The sequence below is a fragment of the Dipodomys spectabilis genome, unplaced genomic scaffold (genome assembly GCF_019054845.1).
Source record: "Dipodomys spectabilis isolate Male_0828 unplaced genomic scaffold, ASM1905484v1 ptg000002l, whole genome shotgun sequence".
Taxonomy (NCBI): Eukaryota; Metazoa; Chordata; class Mammalia; order Rodentia; family Heteromyidae; genus Dipodomys; species Dipodomys spectabilis.
In genome coordinates this window covers 16675582-16695604 of record NW_024870679.1, presented here as the reverse complement: position 1 = coordinate 16695604, position 20023 = coordinate 16675582, and the positions used below count along the sequence as shown (strand labels likewise).

At 36.9% G+C, this 20023-nt stretch overlaps 1 protein-coding gene across 1 annotated transcript in view; it reads left to right on the top strand.

The window, feature by feature from the left end:
* Brdt (bromodomain testis associated) overlaps positions 1-20023 on the top strand; it is a 45471-nt gene that overhangs the window by 2355 nt on the left and 23093 nt on the right. Inside the window, exons 3-10 of the mRNA XM_042680780.1 lie at positions 1741-1855; positions 6189-6361; positions 7413-7766; positions 11330-11458; positions 13800-13988; positions 14776-14948; positions 15118-15404; positions 15492-15854. Coding sequence (XP_042536714.1) covers positions 1741-1855; positions 6189-6361; positions 7413-7766; positions 11330-11458; positions 13800-13988; positions 14776-14948; positions 15118-15404; positions 15492-15854 — 1783 coding nt within the window. The remainder of the gene's footprint in view (positions 1-1740; positions 1856-6188; positions 6362-7412; positions 7767-11329; positions 11459-13799; positions 13989-14775; positions 14949-15117; positions 15405-15491; positions 15855-20023) is intronic.

Below are 20023 nucleotides of genomic sequence, written 5' to 3'. Positions count from 1 at the left end.
GTCTGACTTCTCAGAATACCATATTCTATTTTCTGTCTGTTTTATGATATCTAAATATTTTGAAGCTTATAGCCCACTTAAATGTGAGAAATCTAAGTATATGGAATTTTGTGTACACAGAATAACTAGTAATACTGAGATAGAATCGGAAGTTTGATGTGGCTCCCAAGATAACACAAATACCATTTTATATGTGTGAAAGACTTAAGACTATTAACTGACATTGAGTGGACAGTAGTGACTCATGACTAATATCCTAGCTACCTGGGAGACCGAAACTAAGTAGATAATCATTGGAGGCCAGCATGGGCAGAGAAGTTTTCAAGACCCCTTCTTAATCCACAGCTGTGTTCTGTAGCACTTGCCTATCACCCTGAACAACATGGGAGGCTGAAATTGGGAGGTTTGTGGTTCCAGGCCAGTCCAGGCAGAAAGCTCCATGAGACTGCATCTCATTGAAGAGAAGTTGGGTTTAGTGAGATGCACTAGTCATTCCAGCCAAAATAGGAATCCTAAAATAGGAGGATAGACTCATGCTTGGACAAGAAGCTTGACCCTATCTCAAAAATAACCAGCACAGGGGCTAGGAAGGTGGCTCAGTGGTAGAGCGCTTGCCTTGCATGCATGAAGCCCTGGGTTCGATTCCTCAGCAGGGAAAAAAAAAGCCAGAAATGGCGCTGTGGCTCAAGTGGTAGAGCACTGGCCTTGAGCTGAAGAGCTGAGGGACAGCGCCCAGGCCCAGAGTTCAGGCCCCATGACCGGACCCCAAAAAAATAAATAAATAAAAATAACCAGCACAAAAATTTGATGTGATGCAGCAGTCATGCACCTGCCTCACCAGCTTTGAGGCCCTGAGTTGAAACCCTGGTTTTAGGGGGAAAAGGCCTACTAACTGAAACAAATTTTAAAGAACTCAGTTTACCACGGTTATCGGATTGTTGACTTAATCTTAATAGTGATTCTAAAGGGCCCTTTCACATTTCTTTGTGTGTGTGTGTCTGTGTCTGTGTCTGTGTCTGTCCTGGGGCTTGATCCTTGGCCCTGTCTCTCAACTTTTGGTTAAGGTGAACAATCTACCATTTGAGTAACAGCTCCACTTCCACTTTTTTTGGTGGTTAGTCAGGAATAAGAGTCACTGGGACTTTTCTGCCTGGGCTGGCTTCAAACCATTATTCTTAGATCTTAGCCTCTTAATAAATAGATAGGATTACAGGTGAGCCTCCCCTGCCCCCCAGCCCCGCCCCCGGCCCTGCTCACACTTAACATTTTAAATCAAAATTCAGTAGTTTTCCTGACCTGCTCAGCTAAGAAATGTTTTCTAGGCTGTTGCTTCTTAAGTTACTTCGTATATTTTTTCCTGAGCAGTGATATAAAGCAAGAAAACTTCTAAGCAGGCAGCTAAAAGACTTTAAAGTTGATCCTTTCAAACTATATAAAGTACACATTTACGTTAGCCTATTTGAAGGGTAGAAATCCTAATGTCTGATAACTTTATATTACTAAAATTAATTTCATTGTACCATTGTAGTGCTGGGAAAAGTATTCTAGTCCTTTTTAGAAGCTGAAGTAAGACAGGATGTTAGGAAATGAAATAAGGCTGTTTCACAAACTTCTGAATTTAGCAAAGATAAATACTAAGGTGTACTATATCACCACCTTCTGTAAAGTACTCTGAATTAATAAGATCTGTTTCAGTGACTATACTGTATATCCTTATGGATATTTAATACATTTTTTTAGCCTGGAGATGACATTGTTCTAATGGCACAAGCTCTAGAGAAGTTGTTCATGCAGAAATTAACCCAGATGCCACAGGATGAGCAAGTTGTAGGTGGTAAGGAAAGAATAAAGAAAGGTAAGTCCAGAAAGTAACAAGTGAGTCTATCTATATCTATTTTCTGACCCCCATCCTTTTCTATTGGTACAGTGTTTAATTGGCAAAAGATCTCAATGTTAAGAATGAAATGACAGCCGGGCGCTGGTGGCTCACGCCTGTAATCCTAGCTACTCAGGGGGATGAGATTTGGGGATCACAGTTCAAGGCCAGCCTGGGCAGGAAAAGTCCATGAGACTCTGATCTCCAAAAAACCACTCAGAAAACAAGAAATGTTGCTGTGGCTCAAGTGGTAGAGCACTAGCCTTCAGCTGAAGAGCTGAGGGACAGTGTCCAGGCCCAGAATTCAAGCTCCATGACCAACCATTAAAAAAAAAAAAAGAGTGAAATGTTACTAAGTGTTTTCTTTTTTAAACTAAAAAAAAAAAACTTCAGGGAAAAATCTTTATTGGTTAAAATCAGGTCCTCATGAACTCTACCCCAGCCTTCTTAAAATTTTGAGACAGGGTCTTACTGGCCTAAACTTTGTGATCCTCCGGAGTGACTAGGGTTACATTTGTGTGCCACCAGACTATAGAGAAGCATATTGCTTAAAACATGGAATACAAAATGAATTTTAAATATTAAAAACTGTGGTGGTGGAACAAGAATGTCATAGATCAAATGACATTCATCTTTAGATCATTCAGTCTGTGTCATCTTAGTTAAGTCCATACTCATTCCATGGAAGTTTGGTTTTGTTTTTTAAGTAGAAAAACTCCCAACTATCCAGTGTATGAAGTGCTAGACCAGGAAACAATTTCTCACTGCAGGCTATCCTGATTAACATACTTAGTCTCTTCGGTGCATACTAGCAAAAGGCATCTTTTAAAAACAAACTCAGAACACTTCTCAGACTTCTGGCTAATGTTAAGTGTTAGAACAAACTAAAACATATCATTCACTGGCTTGGAACCTATTGTTGGCTTCCCACAGAAGCATGAGATATCATAAATTCCATACCATGACCCTTTGCGATCTTATCCCTGCCCAACTCTCCATTTTCATACTTAGCTACTTTCCTGTTAGTTGCTGTAAATGTGTCCCCTGTTTTCCATGTATTGGAAATGGGACCTGATACTGAGAGTTATGAGACTGTCAGCATTAGATCCTTCCCTAGATGCAACAGATGTTAGTGTCATGCTCTTATACGTCCAGCCTTCAGAGCTATGACCTAAATAAACCTCTGTTCTTCAAAAGTTATCCCATCTGTGGTATTCCGATAAGATTCTCCCTGCTGATTACCTGGGCACACCCTCTCTTTACTGTGTCCTGTTGCCTGGCTAGGTACTCCTTGCCTTTACTTGTTTGGCTGCCTTTCCTCTGATATGCTTCTTCTTAATGTATTCAACACTATATTCCCTTTTTTTCCCATTTTTAAAATTACATTTAAGTAGTTGTACAAAGGGGTTTCAATTTGACATTCATCTATTTGACTCCTAACTCTTCGTAAGTGGTAAGGAGATTGAGGAGTGTCATCCCTATCTTAAAATACTGAGTTCCTGAGTTGGTTTAGCAAGAATTAGACATCCAGAGAAATAGCTATATGTTGTATATCAAATATAATAACATAAAAACAAAGCAGCATAAGAAAACTAGAAGCCAGGCGCCAGTGGCTCAGGCCTGTAATCCTAGCACTCAGGAGGCTGAGATCTGAGGATTGTGGTTCAAAGTCAACCAGGCAGGAAAGTTCATGAGACTCTTATCTCCACTTAACCACCAGAAGACAGGAAGTGGCACTGTGGCTCAAGTGGTAGAGTGCTAGCCTTGACCTGAAGAGCTGAGGGATAGCACCCAGGTCCAGAGTTCAAGACCCACCACCGACCAAAAAAAAAAAAAAGAAAGAAAACGAAAACTAGAGAGCAGAGATTGTTTAAGATGGTTGAAAATGGGACATAATAGTGAAGGCTGAAAGGAAATGTTGGCAAAAACAATGAGTATCTCTTCTTTTAGGCAACACAAATAGTTGGCTTGTGCTTACCAAATGTGAGGACACCAAAGCCAGCTGGTAGGCTAGAATAAAATAAAAGAGGAGAGAGTAACAATCCATGGGGAAGCAGATCATGCAGATCTTTGTGAGGCATGGTGAAATTTGGGCTTTCAGATTAGAAGCTGTCACCATCAGAAGACATTGGACAGAATTGTCATGATCTGATTTTGTTTTGTTTTGAGATAGAATTTTACTAGCCTTGAACTCATGTTAGCCTTGAACTCATGTTAGCCTTGAACTCAAAACTCCCTTGCCTCACTGTCACAAGGGCTGGAATCACAGGTGTTGATATGGCCACTGATGAGTTTTATTGCACCACTTAAATTATTATTTTCAACATTAAATAGTAGAGTGCAAAAGATGAAGGATGGACTGCCTGTCTGATAGGCTACTATTGTTTGTTTCTTTGTATTTCCTTAGTAGTTGAACAAAGAAGTTTCAATTCAACACATCACTTTGATAGTGTAATGCATCTTGGTCAATATCACCCCTTTCATCATTCTCCATCGGGTGCTATTGAAATAATCCCTTTGCACAATGATGACCCTCAGACTGGGATGATTACCACTTGTGAGAAGTAGTTGGATTCTGGATATTCAGATAGGGCACAAGGTATACTGGGACACTAGGGTATAAGTTTTGAGAGTAGATCTAAGAGTACTATTAAAGTTTTTGGCCTAAGTAATTAGATGTAGTCACCTTGATGGACTTCAGAAATAATTTGAGAGTATCGTAATTGAAATGCCTCCTATTATAGCATCCTCTGGGAACATACAGAAGAGCACGCACAATTGTCCTTTGGCAGGCCTGTCTACCGCTAAGAATCATATGAGTAAGAATCATATCAGTATCTTTTGTTCTGTATCAGTTTTGTTCTATAACAATTTTGAGATCCTTGGATATTTATACAGAACATTCTGAAGTCTGTATTACTACTTAGAGTTGTTTCCAGTGTATCTGAAAATTTTACTCACATTTACAGCTACCCAAAGCTAACCCATAAAGTTCTATTAGTCTTATTTTATACAAAGCACCCTTTTGGGAAAAAAAATGGTAAATCTACATTTCCAACACATTTTGGCAGTACTGGCATTTGAACTAATAGGACCTCGTACTTGCTTGCAGATGGGATTAGAAGTGTCTTTTATTATCTCTAAATTGGTGCTGATCATAATCAAGAAAGGCACAATCTTGAATGCCATAAATCCAAATACCAAATCCCTTAAAGATTAAAATCCTGGAAAATTAGGCCAAGCGCCTGTGGCTTATGCCTATAACCCTTATTACTTAGAAGGCTGAGATCTGAGGATTTGGATTCAAAGCCAGTCCAGGCAGGAAAGACTTTGAGATGCTTACATTCAATTAACTACCAAACAGCCCAAAAGTTGAACTGGGACTCAAGTGGTAAATCACTAGCCTTGAGTAAAAAAGCTTAGAGACAGTGCCTAGATTCTGAGTTCAAGCCCCAGGACTGGGGTATGTGAGTGTGTGCATGTATGTGTGCACACATGCACGTACACACAAAAAACAATCCTGAAAAATCACTATCCTGAATGATTATAATGTATAGTGTGGAAATCCTGAAACTAACATTTTCATGAAAAGGAGGCATGTAGGAGATAGAAAAGTAAGTGTAGGGCAGGGGGGAATGATAAGGAAGTAATGAAATCTTTAAATATCTGACCATTAGTTTGCATTGGCTTTTTTTTCCAGCTGATGAAATTCCAGGAATGTGTAGTGAATTAAAGTTGTAGTTTTCCTGAAAAAGTCAGCATGGTTGCTTGCATGGTAGACTAGGAAGTTATGCAACAGTGCTTCTGTTTTTATCACCAATTTGTCTGTACCAAATCTACAATCTGAATCCATTTCCTTGGACGTGTGGTACAGAAGATAGGGTGTGGCTCATGGCAGGATATAACAGATCGTAGAAGGATTTCTGAAAGAACAGAGGCATATTGAAAATGAGTGGAAGCATATTCTCTGAGGAGAGCCAGACCCTAAAAGAATCAAAAAAGTGAGCTATTCAAAAAAGTGAGATGTCCTATTTCCAATTGAGTTGGTGATAATCTTGGGGATTATCTCTGGGGTCTGGAGCCATACTTCCAGACCTCTTTTGGGAATTTAGTATGTAAGGGATTTTGATCTTTCAGGATTCCAGCATTTGGGATTATGGCATTGGGAATTATGTCTTTGAATATATGACCAAATTGTCAGCAACTAGGGAATATATTATGCTTATTTTGCTAAAAAGCTGGTCTAATGGATTAAAATAGAGAGAATGGTGTTGCATATTCAGATATTTGACTATGGTTCACATTTTATTAGACATTCAACAAAACACATCCATTTCTTCTGGTAAAGAAAAACCATCACCCAAAGCAACAGAAAAAGTATTTAAGGAGCAAGAGATCTCCTCTGGACTTCCTGAGGCATCTATCTCTCCCTTAAACATGGTGCATGGAGCCCTGCCCACCTCTGGCTCTCAGACTGTGCTCCAAGTAAGTTCACTGTGGGTTTCTTGTTGTCATTGATGTTGTTTAGCTATTGGAGACTGAACTTGGCCTGGAGCTTGGAGGCAAGCTCTGTTCCCCTTGGGCCATGCACCAAACCCCTATCACAGTTTTTACATCATTGTTTCCTCAAATACTTCAGTGTAACTTCGGATGTTGTGATGGTTATACTTTTTTTTTTTTAGGCAAATGAAAATTGATCTTCAGCCTATAGCAACCCTAAGCCATACTGTTTCTGCTGGTCTCTATTTTGTGGACAGAGACTAGATGATTATCCAATTGTAGACTTTTTAGGTAGAATACAAACTATTTTAGTAACTTCATGATAAGATACAGCTATTTTAGTAGCTTAATAATAAGACACATCGGGCTGGGAAGGTGGCTCAGTGGTAGAGCTCTTGTCTTGCATGCTCGAGGCCCTGGGTTCGATTCCTCAGCACCACATAAGCAAAAAGAAAAAAGCCAGAAGTGGCGCTGTGGCTCAAATGGTAGAGTGCTAGCCTTGAGCTGAAGAGCTGAGGGACAGCGCCCAGGCCCAGAGTTCAGGCTCCACGACTGGACCCAAAATAATAATAATAATAATAAGACACATCTACCTACCTACATAGGGTTTTTTACTTTCTCTTCTAATTAATACAGGTTCTTACCGAGTAGCTAAGACCCTTCAAATTGGTATCCTCTTGTCTCAGCCTTTCAAGTTCTGGGTTTACAGGCATGTGCCACTATACCCAGTGTAGTTTTTTTTCTTTAAAATTGTATATCTTACCTGATTTTAAATACTCAGAAATATATATTGTAATCTTGACTCTAATCTTCTCTCTTATTTGTCTTTAATTCTTTGGGCTGTGAAAAGAAGGCATTAGGGCTGTTTATTTTGCTTATAAAGAGAAAAGACCTTTATTAATATTTGATGCATGGATTTCAATAGTATGTATAACTTATACAAAAACTTGGTATCAGTATTTACTTCCCTCTACTTTTTGAAGTGATGCCTCTCTCCTTAAGAATAACTTTTTGTTGCTGGATTGTTTTATTTTAGGTTACAAGGGGTGTGAAGAGAAAAGCAGATACAACAACTCCTACAACTTCCATAGTTAAAGCAAATAGTGAATCTTTTCCGACACTTACAGAAAATAAACCAGTGAGAACACCACCAGTAAAAGAAAATGTAGTGAAAAATGTGTTGCTGGAGTCTCAGCAACAGCATAAAGCTGTCAAGAGTGTTAAAGTAACGGAACAACTGAAGCACTGCAGTGAGATTCTTAAAGAAATGCTTGCAAAGAAACATGTATCCTATGCATGGCCCTTCTACAACCCCATCGACGCCAATGCTCTGGGGCTCCAGAACTACTACGAAATCATCAAAAACCCCATGGACCTGGGCACTATCAAGGTAGATGTAGCCTGAAAGGAGGAACTTTTTTCCTTTATTATAAAAGTAATACCTCATTGCAAAGAAATCGGAAAATCCAGAGTGTTTTTGAAGAAAATTAAGTTCACCTGAAGTGAATCCTTGGGATATTTTAAAATGCACGTTCTTATTTTCATGTACGCACACCCATTGACCTTTCCCCACAGTCTTTGGGTCACAGTACTTACTGTGTTATGAACATATTGAAATATGAGCTATTCTTTAGGAATATTGTATGTGTGTGTACATGTGTATACATGTGCACCAGCACTGGAGATTAAACTCAGGGCCTGGGTGCTGTTCAATAACTTTTCTACTCAAGGCTGACCCTGTACCACTTAGAGCCACAGTGCCACTTCTGGCTTTCTGGTAGTTAATTGGAGATAAAAATCTCACAGACTTTCCTCCTTGCTGGCTTTGAACCACAATCCTCAGATCTCAGCCTCTGTAGTAGCTAGGATTACAAGTGTGAGCTACTGGCACCAAGCAAGAATGTTTTTAATGATTGTATAATTCTAGATTGTCTTCTTTTGCTAAGACATTAATACAGTTTTCAACTCTCTTCTTGCCTTTTATTGAAGGAGAATTTTCTGCTTCAGTGATAAAGATATCTTTATTGCTTACTTGGAAGTTTTACAGTGCAGGTGGAATTTATGTTCAATATGTTAATGTTAAGGATAACTACTTAACAGAACTGTAGCATCTTCAAAGTCATTCACCATCTCAGTCCTCCTAAATGACTATTCACTATATGCTCATCTTCATTATTTTCCAGATGTTTGATTATTCTCCTTTTAAGATTTTTTTGACAGGGTCCTGGTGTATACTCTAGGCTACAATGATAACTGACTTGGTTTTTTTCTCAAGCACCACTTACTTTATTTTTTATCTGCAATGAAAAGTTTATTAACATACTACTTGATTTTTTTAGTAAAAAATTATTTATTTTTAAAATTGTTATTGTAGAGTTGATATACAGAGGGGTTACAGTTACATGAATCAAGTAATGAGTAATGAGAATAATTCTTTTTGAACCATGTCTCATCTTCTGTTGCTTTCTCACAGTCTTTCCCTTCCATCCCCACAAGATATCCAGTTCATTTTCCACATAGTGTCCAGTGAGTATCATTGTTCTATTTGTTCATCCTTGTTCCACCTTTTACATGCCCTTCCTTCCCCTCCCAAATACAAACAATAAGCAAAAAGAAAAGAAAATAATAACAGAAATAATGGCAACTAAAATGTCTTTCCATTTCTTGGAGTTCATTTCATAGAATATTATCATTTCATTATTATTTCATAGAATATTATCATCTGTATGTAGCTATTGAGCATTTCTCAAACATTCCTATGTCTATCCTCCTTTGGCCTCTGTATGTTAATGACTAGAGTCCTATATAATTTATCCTGTCCTAGTGTATGTATGTGTGTGCGTATATACATATATATATGTATTTATATACATTTTTTAGTCATTCAGTGTATTTTTACTTGTAGATTTATATACACATTCTAGTTACTACAAATAAGGTAACCATGCAGTCTGTTTCTTTGGCTCTAGCTTACTTCACTTAATATAATTTTTTCCAAATCTTTCCATTTCCTTACTAATGGTACAATATCATTCTTTCTGATGGATGAGTAGAATTCCATTGTGTATACATAGCACATTTTCTTGATCCTTTTTTCCGCTGGGGGATGTCTAGGTTGATTCTATATCTTGGCTATGGTAAACAATGCTGCAATGAACATGGTTGTGCTGGTGGCTTTAGTGTGTCCTGGCTTGTGGTCCATTGGATAAATGTTTAGGAGTGGAATTGCTGAGTCATAGGGAAGCTCTGTCTTTGATCTTTTAAGGAACTTCCTACTGCTTTCCAGAGTGGTTACCACTTGATTTTTGTTTGCCCTTGTTTCTTGCACTTTCTTCTTACTCTCTGGATTTGTTCTTTTCATTGAAATGCAATGAAACTCTCCTGAGACTTCAGTTTTTAATCACCTATATCTACCAGAATAATTTTGTCCTTATTTTACAATAATTGTGTTTACTGAATATAGAATTCTAAAATGATACTATCCCTTCAAACTTGTAAGACAGATTCTAACATCTGTGGCTGATGAGGTATCTGCTATCAGTCTACTTCTCATTCCTTCTGACATTTAAATTCTGAAAATAGGTTTTTTTATTTTAATTTTAATTTTTATTTTTTTTATTGTGAAAATACTGTACAGAGGGGTTATAATTACATGAGCAACATAATGAATACATTTCTTATCAAGCATTGTAGCCTCCTCCTTTGTTTCCCCTTCCCATCCCTTCCTAACCTCCCCCCGCCCCCCCACTTAATCCTCCCCACTACACCCCACACACACACCAAAGTTGTAAAGTTCATTTTTCGGCATAACGACTTGTACATCTCATTGTTGCAATGGGTCCACCTGTATCCCTATTTAAACGATTTTTTTCCCCTTCCCCTCCACAGATGACACCGACATCAAATATAGTGAAAGCAGGGGGGAGGTACATACAAAGCAACAAAGAAATAATCTTGTAAATGTGTTAGAAACAATCGCATGAAAGAAAAAAAACATTTGAATACATATCTTAGGGTTCATTTCCCTAACATCACCTTATCTGACCTTTTCTGCTTGACTCAGACATATACTGGTTATTGCAAATAAGGGAAACCATGGGACCTATGTTTCTTTGGGCCTGGCTTACTTCACTTAATATAATTTTTTCCAAGCCTTTCCATTTCCTAACAAATGGGGCAATGTCATTCTTTCTGATGGAGGAATAGAATTCCATTGTGTATATATTTTTAAACATCATCTTTACAAAACAACACTATCCTATTTTTCCCTCAATACCAGCTCAAGCTCATGAAAAGTGATGTGTTAGCCAAATCTTAAAGGATAAATAGAACTTCGTAATTTATAGGACACAAGTATGGGATCAGGAAATTTCGGGCGGGATCACAACTTGCATAATTGCTATAAGGTGAAGAAATTATATTTACAATGTTATTTTGTGCCAACTTGAAGCACATGGAAAACCTGAAGAGGGAGTGGATGAAACTGGAAGGAAAGATGGGTCTTAAGACAAATCATTGTAAAGAAGCCAAGAATAGCTGGGTACTTGTAGCTCACACCTATAATCCTAGCTGCTCAGAAAGCTGAGATGTGAGGATTGAGGTTCAAAGCCAACCCAGGCAGAAAAGTCTGTGAGATTCTTAACTCCAGTTAACCACCAGAAAACCAGAAGTGGAGCTGTGGCTCAAGTGGTAGAGCGCTACCCTTGAGCAAAAATGCTGAGGGACAACATTCAGGCCCTGAGTTCAAGCCCCAGGACTGGCACAAAGGAAAAAAATATCACGAATAAAGTCTTCATATTTGATTTTTATATTTTTTTTCTAGCAGGAATGTACAAACTAGTTAGGAGGCTATAACAGGATTCCAAGAACAGAAAAAGAACATTAGTTCTCACTTGCAGATGATTTGACTGAATTGAATTTTGTTGTAAATACTATAACTTTTCCTTATTTTAGGGGAAAATGGACAATCAAGAATATAAGGATGCATATGAGTTTGCTGCAGATGTTAGATTAATGTTCATGAATTGCTACAAATACAACCCTCCAGATCATGAAATAGTGGAAATGGCTAGAATGCTTCAGGTGAGTTTTTACTTGTATACTGAAGGTAATTTTCCTCTAAATGTATTTTTAAAAATTCAGAACTATATTCAAAAGATAAATAGTGCACACATTCCTAAATACAAAACTGCTTATGAATTACACTTTTGTCTTTTTTGGCATGTATTGTACACAGTAAGGGTTTCATCAGGACATTTCCATATATGCAAATAATGTACGTTGACCATACCCATCCCTTTTATTATTCTTTCCTATCCTCACTACCTCTTCCCCTTTCCTCTCCCCTTCTACTTCCCTATTAGTCATGACACATTAATCATGACACTGATTTTTTTGTTTTGTTTTGTTTCCCCCCAGCTTTGAGAGAAAGCATGATACTTTGTCTTTGTGGGACTGGTTTATTAAACTTAACCTTAGGATGATCTCCAGTTCCATCCATTTCCAACAAACAACATAATTTCTATTCTTGGTTGAGTAAACTCCATTGTATATATTTACTACATTTGCTTTATCCGTTCATCCATTGATGGACACCTAGGTTGATTCTATAATTTAACTATTATGAACAGTACTACAATAAATGTAGGTGTACAGGTATCTCTCTAGTCATCTGACTTTGATGGTTTTGGGTATATACCCAGAAGTAGTAAAGCTGGAGTTGTAGTTTTAAATTTTTGAAGAACCTCTAGATGATTTCCACGAGTGTACTGATTTGCATCCCTTCCAGCAGTGACTTAGAGTCCAGTGACCCCTTCCTACCCCCATCCTCACCAGTACTTGTTTCCTTGATGGTGGCCAGTCTTACTGGGGTGAGGCAGAATCTCAGTATAGTTTTGATTCATTTCATATTTTTGTTGTTGTTGTTGGACATGGGGCCTGAACTAAGGTTGTCGTCACTGTCTGTTTGTGCTCAAGCCTAGCACTCTACCACTTAGAGCCACAGCACCACTTCTGGTTTTCTGGTGGTTAATTGGAGATAAGAGTCTTGCAGACTTTCCTGCTTGGACTGGCTTTTAGCTACAATCCTCAGATCTCAGCCTCCTGAGTGGCTAAGCTTATATATGTGAGCCACCAACAACTGGCTATTTCATCAATTTTGATGGCTAAGGATGTTGAACATTTTTTCATGTATTTTATTGGCCACTTGTATTTCTTTTGAGAACCATCTATTCAGCTCATTTGCCCATTTAAAGATTGGATTATTTGTTATTTTGCTGTTTAATGTTTTGAATTCTTTATACTGGGTTTTAATACTCTAACAAATGAATATCTTGGGGGGAAAAGTTCCCCATTCTGTATATGGTCCCTTCACTCTAGTATTTGTTTACTTTTCTATACCAACGCTTTTTATTTTTGTGCAATCTCATTTATCAGTCCTTACCCTTATTTTCCAAACCACTGGAGGGTTATCCTGAAAGTAATTTCCTGTGCTTATATTGTGAAGTATTTCTCCTATGTTTTCCTTAGTAGTTTCCAAATTTCAGGTCTTACATTAAGCTCTTCAATCGATTTTTTTTCCTACAGGTCAGAGACGGAGATCTAGTTTCAGGATTTTAGACGTGAATGTCTCGTTTTCCTAGCATCATTTGTCAGAAGAGCTGTTTTTTCTAATGTATGTTTTTGGCATTTCTGTCAAAAATTAAATAGCTGTAGCTATGTGGGCTTATTCCTAGGTCTTCCATTTGTTCCATTGGTCAGTGTATCTGTTTTTATGCCAGTACCATGCTCATTTTGCTGCTGTGGAGCTATAGTAAGTATTGTGATAACTCCAGTATTGTTCTGCTTACTCAGAGTTGATTTGGCTGTTCTGGGTCTTTTGTGTTTCCTTATTAATTTTAGGATCGTTTTTCCCTAGTTCTGTGAAGAATGTCATTAGAATTTTGATGGGAATTGCACTAGATTTGTCTTTTGATCCTCTTTTTTTTTTTTTCTACTCTACTGGAGTTTGAACTCAGGCTCTTGCATTTGCTGCATAGGCACTCTACCATTTTTGAGCCACATCCTGGAACTTTTTAATATGTAGTGCTGGGGTTTGAACTTTAGCCCTCATGTTTGCTAGGCAGCTACTGTTATCACTTGAGCCCTGCCTCCAGCCTTTGTCTTGTCTTTTGACTAGTTTTTACATCATTTTATAGCAAATTATTTAATGAAGTTGCCCTATCACATAGAAGTTGGGGAAAATGTCTGACAGACTTTCCTGCCCAGGCAAGCTTTAAACCACAATTAGATACCTATCTGAGTGGATAGGATTACATCCGTGAGCCACAGGAGGCTGATCTGAAATACAGTTTTGTAAAAGTTGTTATTGCTGAATTAAATTTGAAATGCAGAATGCCTTTAACAGTATAATTTTCCACTATAGGATGTTTTTGAAATGCATTTTGCAAAGATTCCTGATGACCCTGTTGAGACCACACCCATATGTCACCTCCCACCAAATGCTTCCAAATCCCTTGGTAGAGGAAGCAGTAGTGATGCATCCTCTGAAGATAACTCTTCCGAGGATTCTGAAGATGAGAGAGTCCAGCGTCTTGTAAAGCTTCAGGAACAGGTAACCAACCATATAGATAACAATTTTAGATGTTCTTTCTAAGAGCTGCTGGTTTATTATATAAAATCCTTCTTGTAGACTTAAAGCTGACTGGCTGGGAAGGTGGCTCAGTGGTAGAGCGCTTGCCTTGCATGCCTGAGGCCCTGGGTTCGATTCCTCAGCACCACATAAGCAAAAAGAAAAAAGCTGGAAGTGGTGCTGTGGCTCAAATGGTAGAGTGCTAGCCTTGAGCTGAAGAGCTGAGGGACAGCGCCCAGGCCCAGAGTTCAGGCCCCACGACCGGACCCCCCCCCCCAAAAAAAAAATTAGACTTAAAGCTGTTATATGTAATCACTTAGTACCTTTATATATATATATATAGGCACATTTGTCATTTTAATTATCTTTCCTACTAAAATATCCAGATAGTCATAAATTTGTTTTATAAAAACAAATTCTGTTATTTACACTCCTAATCACAATTACTGAAATTTTTTTACAAATTTGAGATCTTTTATGGATGAGAATTTATCATTTGCTATGAATGTGATAAAATGTTAATGTTCTCTGAGCTTGAGCTTAAAATATTAATAATTAAAATTTAGGCCACCTGGAAAATTATTCTTAAGCTGTTTTTATTATTTCTTTATGGTGCCTTACACATAAATCAAACCCAAGGCCTTACACAAGCTAGGCAGATGTTCTGCTACTACATTATTATATGCCAGCCCTGTTGGACTGTTTTTAGTGAATATTTTAGTTTATTAAGAATCATAAATGTTTAATGATTTTTTTTAAACTTTGTCAGCTTAATGCTGTTCATCAACAGCTACAGGTTCTGTCCCAAGTGCCTTTCCGTAAATTAAAGAAAAAGAATGAGAAGGCGAAAAGAGTGAAGAAAAGTCAAAGAGTTAATAACAAAGATGAAAATCCAGGGAAAAATTGTAAGCAAATGAAACTAAAGGAAAAGCCCAAGAGCACGTAAGTCACCTTTTATGATGGCTTAGTAGAAGAATTATTGAGAATAAATTTTGGCTGGGTGTATAGATCTATGGTAGAGCACTTAGCATACGTAGGGCCCTGGGTTTAATCTCTATCACCTAAGTAAATAAATGAAATAATTTGACTTAGGTGCAATTTTTGTTTCCAGTCAGCCAAAGAAAAGGAAACAGCAGGTTCTAATGAAATCTGAAAATGAAGATAACGCTAAGCCTATGAACTATGATGAGAAAAGGCAGTTGAGTTTGGATATAAACAAACTCCCTGGAGATAAACTTGGCCGAGTAGTTCATATAATACAATCAAGAGAACCCTCACTGAGAAATTCCAATCCTGATGAGATAGAGATAGACTTTGAGACGCTGAAAGCATCCACACTAAGAGAATTGCAAAAATATGTTGTGGCATGTCTAAGGAAAAGACCACTAAAGCCTCATGGTATGTGTTTCTACATATTAATAAAATTCTGTTTTGGTATTTAAATGTTTTTGTTACACTCTTTTTTTTTAACTCCTAACCATCTAGCTAAGAAAATAACGCAATCCAAAGAAGAACTTCATGCACAGAAAAAGCAAGAGCTGGAAAAGCGCTTACAGGACGTAAACAATCAGCTGAATTCTAGAAAACGCCAAGTAAAACGTAGGTGGCAGTTTTTAAATGCTCCTCCTCTGACTGTTGAATGCTATTGGCACTTTACTGTATCTCCCTGCTTTGTAGCTGAGAAAACACCAGCATTGAAAGCAATTGGAAGTGGGTCCCGTCTGAGTGACAGCAGCAGCAGCAGCAGCAGTAGCAGTAGCAGCAGCAGCAGCAGCAGCAGCTCCTCCCAGTCGGGAAGCAGCAGCAGCAGTGATTCAAGCTCATCGGACAGCAGCGATTCTGAACCAGGTTAGCGGTCCCTTACATGTACCTCTGTCTGTGGGACATTTTTTTTCTTGTAATATTGAGACTTAACATTTTGAAGAAGTATCTGTTCCTGGCCCAGAATCTCTGGTTTGAATACCATCCTTATTAATTAGTTGCATGTAGATTATTTTAATATTTTCCTTAAAAATGTATAAAATGAAATTTCATATTATACAGATGTGACTTGAAGGCTTGGTCCTGTTGGAAACCAATTTACTCATAGTGGAGTAATCTCTTAGTAAATAATATCAGACCTTAAGACTAGAAAATGTCAGCTATAAAATACTGGTTTTCACTTTTTTTAGACAATAAAAAGAGTACTTGAGGGACCTCTAAAAGTCTTCTCCATGATACTTCATTCTGATATTACTGAGTCTTGCTGGGATGCTGTGTTCTGAATTCAACAAGAATTAAGAAGCCAGGCATCTCAGACCCTGTAAAGTAGATTTCACTTTGTTATTTTCTTTACTGTAGAATATTACCTTCCATCTACAGGAAAATAGATGGAAGTACCGTATTCTCACATAATTTATCAGTTGTGGCAAACTTACATCATCCATGTTTCCTTGTGTTTTTTCATTGACAGTTACATAGCTGACAAGTCACTACTGCCCCAAAGACACTTGGCTTGGCAGTGATGCTAATGACCAAAAGTCAAATTCAGAATATAGGCCACTTTCTGGCCTAAAATTTACTTTATGTTAAATGAGATGTCCCTTGTTGTGAAATTCAGTTCCCTTTTTTAATAAAAAGATCCCACATGGCTACTCTGACTTCAGGAATCCCTACCCTTTATATGTATGGAAAGCCCTCTTTTCTCTGGCTTAGTAGTCAGGGTCTGCTGTTTTTCTTTTGGTTCTATTTAATTTGCATTCCTGTGGTGCTGCTGTTTTTACATTTCTAAAGTATATAGCGATAAACAATTTTGTAAGAATAAACAATTTTTACTTTTGTTGGATTTGTCATACTACTAAATTTTAAAGTGAATTTAGGGCTGTGGATATTATACAGCATTTCTTTATATTTGACATCTAAGCACAAAGCAATACTGGAAAAATCTTGAGTTGCCTTTTAGTATTTTAAATTGTAATATCAATTGTAATTTCATCTAATAAAGCATTTATGGTCTAATAAGTTAGAGCATTTTGTCTTTTTATTTGTAGGATAAAACTTATTGTAACTATTAGTTTGAATTATTTAACTTAAATAATTCAATAAGGACTGAGATAAGACTCAAGTGGTAAAAATGCTTGTTTAGCAAACAGGAGGCCCTGAGTTCAGTACGCAGTATTGCCCCCTACAGATAAACACCCCTAAAACCAAATAATCAAATAATTCAAGAAATGCCTTGATTATAAGTGGGAAAATTCTGTATATAGAGTTTTAAATAAAGTACCTTCATTTTAATATGAATTATCACTTTCTGATAGAATATTATAATATGTTACCTGAGGGGAAGAATGCTGTTATTAAAATGGCACAATATCTATTTTTGTTTGCCTAATTTTCTAACACAATGGCTTCTTAGAATTTTAGAATTTTAATCTTAAAACACTGCTGAATATATTATGACTAATATTTTTAGTTAATGTCACCTTTCCCAAGTTAAAGGACTTACTTTCAAATATATATTCTTATTTCAGTTTGGGAGGAGTACATTTCTTTTTAAACATTGTTACCCCCTCTCTTATTTTTCAGTCCCAGTCTTTCTACTTCAGACTAACATGTGGTCAGTCTGACTTCTAAACCGGTGTGTGCTTGCATGTGTGCATGCGTGCATGTGTGTGTGTGTGTGTGTGTGTGTGTGTGCATGTGTGTGTGTGTGTGTGTTTTACAATACTGGGGTTTGAACTCAGTACTTTAGACTTAATTTGCTAGGCAAGCACTCTACCATTTGAGCCACACTTCTAGCCCTTTTTTTCTGTTTCTTATTTTGAGGGAAGATCTAATTCTGTAGCCCAGGCAGCTTTGAACTCTCATTTCCTGCTTCAGTCCCAAGTGCTAGGATTACAGGCATGAGCCACCATATCCAGCTTAAAGATTTGTTAATAAATTTATTTCATTTTCCTTCCAAATTCTGGGAATGGTCAAACTTTGGTGTAGGCCAAGAAAAAACTAAGTACTGACCATATACTCAGTCCCAATCTTTTTTTCCTTTAATTTCATTGTAAAGGTGTTGTAAAGAGGAGTTGCAGTTACATAATTAAGGAATAATTACATTTCTTTTTGAACAGTTTTACCCCCTCTCTCATTTTTCAGTCCCAGTCTTTCTACTTCAGACTGACATGTGGTCAGTCTGCCTTCTAAACTGGTGCTATGAATTCTCTTGTTTGCTTGCTTGATAAATTGCTTGCTTGCTTGTTTTAAGATGGGGTCTTAAATCTTTCTGCCTCAGCCTCACTAGTGCATTTTAAGATGGGGTCTTAAATCTTTCTGTCTCAGTCTCACTAGTGCTAGGGTTATATGCCTGGCTAGTCATTTATTTTTGAAATTTTAATTATTTTATTGAACATTCTATCCTGTTAACTTCAACTGTTCCATTAAAATATTTTAAGGCTCTTTATTTCTAGTGTACAAGCTATGAACATTTTTTACTTCCTTGAAAATAAGAATAAAAATTATAAATAGAAGTATTAAATTGTGAAAAATAACTAAGTCAGAACATGTTAATATAGTATCTATTGTAAATATAATAAAATCAACATTCTTATTCATGTACATGACATTCTCAAGTTTCAAGATTAGGGGAAATAGATTATTTACTGAGACTTATGTAGTTTGTGAAAATTGATATGAGTAAAAACCTTATATAAGATGTTATAGCTTTTTAATTATGATTTGTTCAGAACTGAAATTCACAGTGGAATACTGTATTTCAGAGTTCTAATTAATAAGTTTGGTTATTCAAGATAGGAAATAGGAATATAATGTCATTTGTTTAACATTTTAAGGAAACTTTTCTGAAAGCTTTGATGACATATTTTCACATAGAAGAATATTAATCCTTAGTGATTTTTCAAAAAATTAATTTACCTTTTAATACCTGTCTCACTGATTGTTCAAACCAGTTGGATAACTGCAGGGTTGTTTTTTTAAAAACCAAGTCAAAACTTTTTAGAATTTTAGCTTTCAGGGACAGAATGCTACATAATCTTTTCTAACTTCCTAAAGATTACTCATTTGTTTTAAGACTAATATCCAGATGCTGTTTTAGTGTTGGCTTTCAGTCTCCATTACTTACGAAGCTATTTCCTATCATTTCCAAGATTTAAAGTTTATATACTCTTGAAAAGTAAATATAGATAGACTGTGGGTTTCCAATGAAAGTTATATTTAAAAATCTAGGAAATTCCCTTAATTCAAGCAAGATAATGTTTCCATGAACAAGTTGTTAATTAAATTCCAAAACCTTCAAAAGTGAAAATGAGAATCTATGGGCTAGAAGCAGTACTTCATAACAAATTTCAATGAAGTTTGATTGGATCATTTAAATTATGTTTTTGACTTAAACACTGGCAACTTAGTTATGTCAAGAATATTTCATTAAGCATTGGTATAAAATATAAAAGCTTTTAAGATTATTTTATAACATTCTAAGGATCATTAAGTGTCAAATCAAAAATGTTGTAGATGTCTTAAAAATACAATTAATTCCCATGCATGTATTCTGTGTTGGCTAGATTGTGCTAACGTGCTCATATAAATTAACAAGAACTTCTCTTGCTCAACCATGGGACTACTCTGGGGTAATAATATAGAGGGGAATATAATTAGTCACTTTAATCCTATGTTCAATAAAATTACTGAGAAAAAAATCATATGGAACAGTTGATCAAAAGTAGTGCTTTTTATCAAAACCTGAGAGGAGTCTGGCCCCAGTGGATCATGCCCATAATCCCAGCTTCTCAGGAGGCCAAGATCTGAGAATCAAGGTCGGAAACCAGCCCAGATAGGAAACTCAATGAGACACTCTAGAAGTGGCAGTGGTTCAAGTGGTAGAGTACTGACCTTGAGCACAAAAACTCAGGAACAGAACCCAGGACTCCCACCACCACCCCCACACACACACGCACACAAAAGTTATAGGAAACAACTCCAGGAACTATAAATATAAACTCACATACTTGAATAATGAGATATTAAATACTTCA